Here is an 8,131-nt window from a genome sequence, read left to right on the forward strand (position 1 = left end):
TTATACGATACAGGTGCACTTACATACATGCAGGGAAAACATTCAGACACATATAATAAAAACAAAACCATGTGTACAACTGTATATAATTTGGTTTATGACATGTACAACTTCCATGAAATTTATGTAGTAATAGATACTGAAACTAGAGCTTTACAAATCAGACAAACTTTTTACCACTGTTTAATCTCCTGTCTCCATTGCAATTTAAATACAAAGTTTGCACAAATTTTTCTTTATCTTCTGAAGGGCACCTATTACTTCGTTGTTCCTCAAGCTGTAGATAATGGGATTCAACATGGGAATTACCAAGGTGTAGAACACAGAAGCCATTTTATCAGTTTCAAAGGAGTGACTGGACTTGGGTTGTACATACATAAAGAACAGAGTCCCATATAACACAATCACCACCGTCAGGTGAGAACCACATGTGGAGAAGGCCTTGTGTCTGCCCTCTGCAGATTTCATCCTCAGGATGGCCACAAGGATCATTATGTAAGACACAAGGACTACAGAAAGAGATGAAACCAAATTAAATGCTGAAAAGACCAATATTATCATTTCAACATCCTGTGTGTTTGAGCAAATCAAAGTTAGCAAGGGAAGACTGTCACAGTAGAAGTGACTAATGACATTATGACCACAGAAGGATGAAATAAAAATTTTGATGGTAGTGATGAGCGAGAGAAAGGCACTGAAGAGATAGGGGATTGTCACCAGTGCCCAGCACACTTTCTGTGACATGATGACTGTGTAGAGCAGGGGGTTGCAGATGGCCACATAGCGGTCGTAGGCCATTGCTGACAGAACAAACAACTCACTAATAATAAAGAAGATGAACAAAGCTAGTTGGATGGCACACCAATTGTAGGGGATTGTATTTCTATTTGTTGCAAAATTGATCAACACTTTGGGTCCCACAGCTGTTGAGTAACCAAAATCAATAAAAGCCAGATGTCTGAGGAAAAAGTACATGGGTGATTGTAGCCTCTCGTCTATCTTGGTGAGAATGATCATGCCCAAATTCCCCACAACTGAAGTGATGTAGATGAGGAAGAACAGCACAAAAATAGGAGCCTGTAGTTCAGGGCGGTTGGTGATGCCCAGGAGAATGAACTCCTTCGGCATGGTGAAGTTCTGTTTCTCCATCTGAACTCTTAAGGAAATGTGTTGTTTAAGGAATCTATAAAACCCAGTGAGATTCAGGAGATATCACCTGTTAAATATAACAGTTTAAATGTTATGTGTATGATAAGCACATGATTTTGTTTGGTTTTGATAAGCAGTAATTTTTACATTGCTTATGTGCATCACTGTACCTAGAACCAAGCTTTGGAACCATTATGCTATGTATGCTGTGTATGGTTGGCATATTTACAATGTGTCATATATTGATTAGAAATGCAAAATGTATATAATCTCTAATCCATTTGTGATTTTCTCTAAATATAACATAAAAATATATGACCTAGAGTATGAGTTTAAAACTTTTAAAGTGTTTTTGCTTAAAAATATTTTAAACATTAGTTTTAGCAATAGGTAAAATGAAATGCACCATGCAGATTTGTCTCAGCCTTACAAATTTATTACACATCCACAAAATCATCCATAACTCATTTGACAGGCTTTGCTCTATTTCTCTTTGTTCTAACATCATATATCAAATAACATCATTATCCCTTATTCATTGCATATTATGAAATTATATTCTCTCTACTAGTTTTTAAACACTTTAAATATTCTTTATCAGGAGTTCATACAGAGTTTTAATTCAACCACACATCAGGAGTCCTTAAAATTAATAGTTATACAATATTGAACTCAGTATAAGCCCTGTAAGACATAAAATTGAATGCGTTTTTAACCTTTTAAAAAAGATCTACATTTCATTTTAAAATATACCATTTCTTACAGAATGGCTCATTGTTTTTGCTAATAACACTGAGATAGGCTGGAGAGCTGGCATAGCCGTTAGAGGCTCAGGCTCACCCCCCCCAAAAAAAAACAATATCCTTTTACACCATAAAAGCTCATACAGTTTAAATAGAGAGTTCTGCATATCTCTAACTTAAAGAAAATATTTTTTAATAATTACAGTAATTCTAGAGGACTTGGCAAAACATATCTACCCATAAAATTTATTCTATACAAAAATAAATATTCAATACTAGCAAAATAGGCACAAAAATAAAGCATGCATTCACTGAGGACACTGAAACAAAGAAAGTAGCAAGGCCCACTTTAAGTTGAAGAAGCATTGTCTCCAAAGAAAGAAACTGTCCAAAGAAGTTTGGTGGCAAAATGGCTAATCCTAATATACACTCAATATGATTTTCAAAACTGATCAGTTGCTTATGAAATGCTGGTGCTTATAGTATTGGAGACCAAACTTAGTTTCTTATGTGTGGTAGACAGTCAGTGTAGCCTTGAGCCAAATATCCAGCTCAATGCTTATTTATTGCCAAGAAAGTGCCTCACTTAGCAGCCCATGCTGGCCTTGAACTTGTGATCATTCTTCGTCAGTCACTCAAATAGCTGAGATTACCGGTATGCACATTTGAGCTGTTGCCTGTTCCTTTCCCCCTTATCTACTCCCAGAACTGACCTGAAAAGGTCCTCAACATACCCAAACTTACCTGATGGACACACAAATTTCCAAGCGATACAAAGAACTAAGCCAGCAAACTGAAGCTGTGGGTCTCCCGCTTATGCAAAAGGAACAATGTGCCTCGTGAATTACACTACACAGTTTAGTAAGTAGATGCAACTGAGATGAACAAGTTAGGAAAACTGAAAGCATTATGCTTCTGCTCAAAGGAGTGAAAAGGGAAAACTTCAAAAGGAGGATAGACACAGGAAGGAAGAACTGTGACAAGCTCTAAAAATGTGCCAGGCTTGACAGTCTTTAGGTAAGTAAGCATAAATAGAAACATTCACATAGAACTTATTTGGAAAATTCCAAGTGAAAAAGTACAAGTGCACATGCATCTCTTCATGTAAGAGATCCAACAAGTTCGGGGCTTGGCCCAGCAGTTAAGAGCACTGACTCCTCTTGCAGTGGACACAGGTTCGATTCCCAGTACCCACATGGCATCTACCACCCGTACTGAACTACAGTTCTGGGGAAATCTGAAACCCTCTTCTGACCTCTGCGGCATTGCATGACACGGATGCACTCACATACATGTAGGCAATACACTCATACACAGAAAAAATAAATTATTTTTAAAAAATAAAATAAAATAAAGATATTGACAAGTTCATAAGAGCTTGCTTCTTTTTCAGTCTTTACATCAAAATGCACTACTTTAAGAGAAATGCTAATCACAATAATGGTTTATGAATGATATGGACTCAATATAAATCTTCTGAACATTGGAAAACATGCTGCTACATGAATTCTAAAATCCCAGGAGTTCATTAAAAATGTGAAGTTCTTATCTGTGAGCCATATGTTTCTAAGGAAATCCCCAAATCATTACTATGTACCTTGTTACATTTCTTGTAGTTATTTTCTGTACTATTGAGCATTTAACCCAGGGACAGACTTGCTTTCTACAGTGTGCTATGAGCCCACACTCTTGAGACATTAGTTACCTATCAGATTTTTATTGATAATTATGGAATAAAACTAGGTAACATAAGTGTTACCATTTTAACCACTTAATTTTAGGGTTTAGTGATATTAAGTATATTCATATTGCATAAACAGTGACTTAATTTGTCCCCAAAGATTATGATTTTCCATTAGCATTTTATACTATTCTTAGCTTCATGATTATTTTTCATAATTTTTTAAAGAAAGATTTTATTTAGTTTTATTTTTATATGTATAAGTGTATTGTCTGCATGAGTATAAGTGCACCTGTGTCTTGTAATGGAGGTCAAAAGACAATGTCAAATTCCCCAAGCAACTGGAAATATCAATGGTTATTAGCTACCATGTGGGTACTGGGAATCAAACCCAGGACCCCTGCAAGAGGAGTTAGTACTCTTAACCACTGAGTCATCTCTACAGCCACAGCTTCATTATTAATTTATTATATCTCATTATTTAAGAGTCTTCAACTACTTTGGCAACTTCTATAGGCTGAGACTTGTGGCTTTCTGGTGTCTGTATATTAAAGTTAGCATCTATACAGAGACATGGGCAGAAAACTATTTCTCAGCAGCTTTGAATTGTCAATAGCTCCTCAGGTATTGGTGGGACTCTGTGCTCCCCTCCATGTTTGGATTTTGTCTGGCTTGATAGTTTTCCAATGATGCCCATGTAGATGATCTACATCCAAGATTATATGGGTAGTAAAAATTGGATTCTGTGGTAAAAAAATATTTAAAAAGGACACAAAGTTGGGTGGATATGGAAAGAAGTGTTGATATTAGAGGAGATGGAGAGAGGGTGAATATGCTGAAAATACATTGTATGAAATGCTCAAATAATAAAAGTTTTATGGAAAAGAGATAAGAACAAGTCTACTCTCTTTCCAAACTTCCCAAATAGTTTTACGTTTTTATTTTTGTACACACAGCTTATAGAAGAAAGAACACATCAGGATGCAAACCCCTCTTATATTTAGGTATATTTAAGGATTATGTTAAAGGATTGGAGAGGTGACTCAATGGTTAAGAGCACTGGCCAGTCTTGCAGAGGACCTGGTTTTGGTTCCAGCACCCTCATGACAGCAAATGATCTCAACGAATTCCACTTCCAGGGGTTCTAACAACCTGTTTTGGTCTCTGTGGAAATTCCACACTTGGGTTCACTTACATACATGCAGCCAAACCACTCATACATGTAAAAAATAAGAAAAACTCAAGACATTTTTAAAAAGAAGTATGTTACAGAATAGGAAATGCTTTATTTCTGCCCCTGGTTCTTATCAAAGATTGATGGAAGCCTCTGATCACTTACCTGCTGATTGTGGTTCTCTGAGCACCTTTAAAATTATTAGATGTTTAGACAAAATTCCTAAATTTCCAATGAAATACAAATCGGAAATTCTTAATACACACACACACACACACACACACACACACACACTATAAGGAAAGGGCATTATCAAGTCTAGAATGATTGTATTTATGGTATACCAATTTTGTGGAAACAGAACACAGACATTTGATTTGTAATTCCTCAATGTGCTGCCCTCTCCAATCTTTTAATTGATATTGTATCAAATTCTATTTTGTCTCCATTAGAAATGTTTTAGGAAACACTTTCAAGTATAAAATCATCATCAAACATATGAGAACATCGACAAATTTGATACAAAGTTAGCAGAGGGAAAGGTATCTTGTGATTATAGTGTACATTAGTTTAAACAAAATACCTATTCTTACATTTGATCTTTGATGTCTCTAACTGATGTAAGTATGTATGGTTGAGAAGAATCATCTGTCTTCCTCTCTCTTCCTACACTGGGTCACTTTGCACTTTGATGATGACGTGGTAGACTATATGATTAATTTGCATCCTTCCTGATTGCAGTGTTTGTAAGATGTAGCTATGAAGATTCTGGGAATTAAAGTGTCAAAGGATAAGCCTCAACTAATCAGTGATAGTAGTAAATTACTCAAGCAAGACTCAAGCTTTCTGCTATTCTCTGGCACAACTAAAAGTGACCAGCAGGATATCTCAAAACACTATTTCATGAATCTCTGCTGTTCAAGGCAGAAGCCTACTTTTGGTGTGCATGTGGTTAGCTCTCTCACTGTTTGTCTCACGTCACCAATACCAGGTGTGCAAACATTTCTGGAATCAGCTATCAAGTAAACATACTCAAGTACTTTTTTTCACAGTCTGCTATTAGGCAAAATTACTCTTTGAAAAATTTTGTCTTGTATAGTGTTAGCCAAACAGATCTTGAATAGTTATAGATGAATAAAAACAAGTAAAAATGCATTTCTTTACTGAGTGACTGAAAACACCTTCAGAATGTGTTTTGTATTGGAAGCGTTTATACTCATTTTACTCTACCCACCCCCCACTTGAACAGCAACACTCTTATTCCAGTAAGAATAAGGTGACACATTAAAAAAATGCTTGTTTTTTCCTCACTATTTAGAATTCTAGTACAGTGTGGAAATATTAACAATACAAGTGGGACAGAAAAACAAAATAAAACGAAGTGACAATGTGCATGTAAATGCCATAATGGAGCTCATTGCTTTGCTTGTTAGCTTAAAAGTAATAAAACTTTGTAAAATGGAGCTTACTGCCTTCAAAGACCAGAGTTATAATGTCAGGAAATATTACTAGATGAAAATATAGTCATTGAGAGGAATTATTAACTATTTAATAGTATGGTAAATCTGGCAAGATAAGTATAACAATGTCCATAGTTTAAATTGGAGAGCTGGGTCAGGGGTTAGCAGTTGAATTAAAGTGATAACCATGATGATTAGGTCCAATTACTCACCTCTACTAAGAATTGTGTTCTTGTTTTTCTGTAGGATTATTGACACAACTGAACTCCAAAGGTCGTCTGCTTGTCTCCTCTTTTTAAGTGTGCGTATGGGAGCTTGAATGCAATTTACTCATCATTCCCAAAGCATCCAAGAACAAATAACATTGCCACTGGGTATTTGTTAAGTATCCAGGGAAACTTTGCTTTCCCTGTTGAGAAATTCACCTACACAACATTCATTTGATTTTCTTCATTGGTAAATTTAGTAGAAATTGAAATATAAGTATTTTATTTGATGTTTTTATCTTTGCATCTGTGACTCAAGATTCATTAGTTTCCAACACTGCTTAAACTAAGTTTAATATTTTTGAAAAGAGACAATTATCTAACATGTCCAATAATGATATTTACAGATTAGGAAATTTTTTCTATTGTGAAGTTGTTCATAAAATACTTCATTAAATAATGGTAAATGTAGATTAATTGTGTATTTATTACCATCATCAAGTCCTCACTTCCCATTAATTCTCTTCCTCATAAATACCTCTATCATGAAAGTTGATGTATGTCACTGAAAGCAAAGGGAAGTTATTAATTAAATACAGTGCACATTCTAATCTTATGAAGTTGTTACACATCTTCTTTACATTTAAAACTTGTACTTAAGTGTACTTGATGAATTACATCTATTTTACAAGGGATATCTCAGTATTTTGCTTAATTTCCCTGAATAAAATCATTATAATATGTATGAACAACTAATAAATGCTTAGGGTTATAAGAATTTAGTTATTAATTATTTATTATCTAAGTTTCTAACAGTTCCTTGCTGGTTTTGCTCCAATATCAGATAATCATGGATTTATTAGGTATCAGACATAACCTAGATCATGAGAGTTCTCTGTGAATTGATGCCATCCCCATTCCTTTGAACAGTGGGAACAAGATCTACCAAGTACTTTGCAAATTTAATTCACTGAAAATTTATGTTTGAAGGTTGTGCTACCTTGAATAAGGTAATTTGATTCAACACTTTTACATAAAATGTACTAAGGACCATATAAGGAATATTTTAGAACCTTTGAAAGGAATTGTTTTACATTTCATTCACTGAAGCTTTCATCTTCATATTTTTAGCAAAATTTTTGTAGTGAATTGAATACAGGATGCATAGTATGTAAAATGTGTAAGACTATCAATATTAAACAATAATAAACAAAGAAACATAAAAGAAACGAGCGGTCCAATTTATTCCATTGCTTATTGGACTGGGTATCTCAGGAGCACTTGCTACTGGCTCAGCTGGTGTAAGAGTGGCAATAGACACCTACAACTAATTATCTCAGCAGTTAATTGATGATGTTAATATGGTCTATCGGTCTGTACAAGATCTTCAGGACCAGGTAGACTCACTGGCTGAGGTTGTCTTACAAAACAGATGGGGACTTGATTTACTAACAGCAGACAAGGGAGGTATCTGTTTAGCTCTACAGGAAAGATGCTGCTTTTATACCAACAAGTCCGGGATCGTCAGGGATCGGATCAGAAAGCACCAAGAAGAGCTAGAAAAAAGACACCAAGAGCTCTTTGCAAACCCCATGTGGAGCATGTGGAATGGAATCCTGCCCTATCTTCTACCTCTCCTTGGGCCCCTGGTGGGGTTCTTGCTCATAATTTCCTTTGGGCCATGGGTGTTCCGAAAGATTACTGACTTTATTAAAAAA

At 35.3% G+C, this 8,131-nt stretch overlaps 1 protein-coding gene across 1 annotated transcript; it reads right to left on the reverse strand.

Moving 5' to 3' along the window:
• Positions 1-207: 207 nt before the first annotated feature.
• Positions 208-1,149, reverse strand: LOC103736577 (olfactory receptor 8K3-like). The gene has a single exon (XM_008836085.1). It carries the CDS (start codon positions 1,147-1,149, stop codon positions 208-210), a length of 942 nt encoding a protein of 313 aa, XP_008834307.1.
• Between the last annotated feature and the right edge of the window lie 6,982 nt (positions 1,150-8,131).

Source organism: Nannospalax galili, unplaced genomic scaffold (assembly GCF_000622305.1).
Source record: "Nannospalax galili isolate Female #2095 unplaced genomic scaffold, S.galili_v1.0 scaffold337, whole genome shotgun sequence".
Classification (NCBI taxonomy): domain Eukaryota; kingdom Metazoa; phylum Chordata; class Mammalia; order Rodentia; family Spalacidae; genus Nannospalax; species Nannospalax galili.

Coding starts and splice junctions, on each gene's coding strand:
- LOC103736577 (XM_008836085.1), bottom strand. CDS start 1,149: ATGGAGAAACAGAACTTCACCATGCCGAAGGAGTTCATTCTCCTGGGC.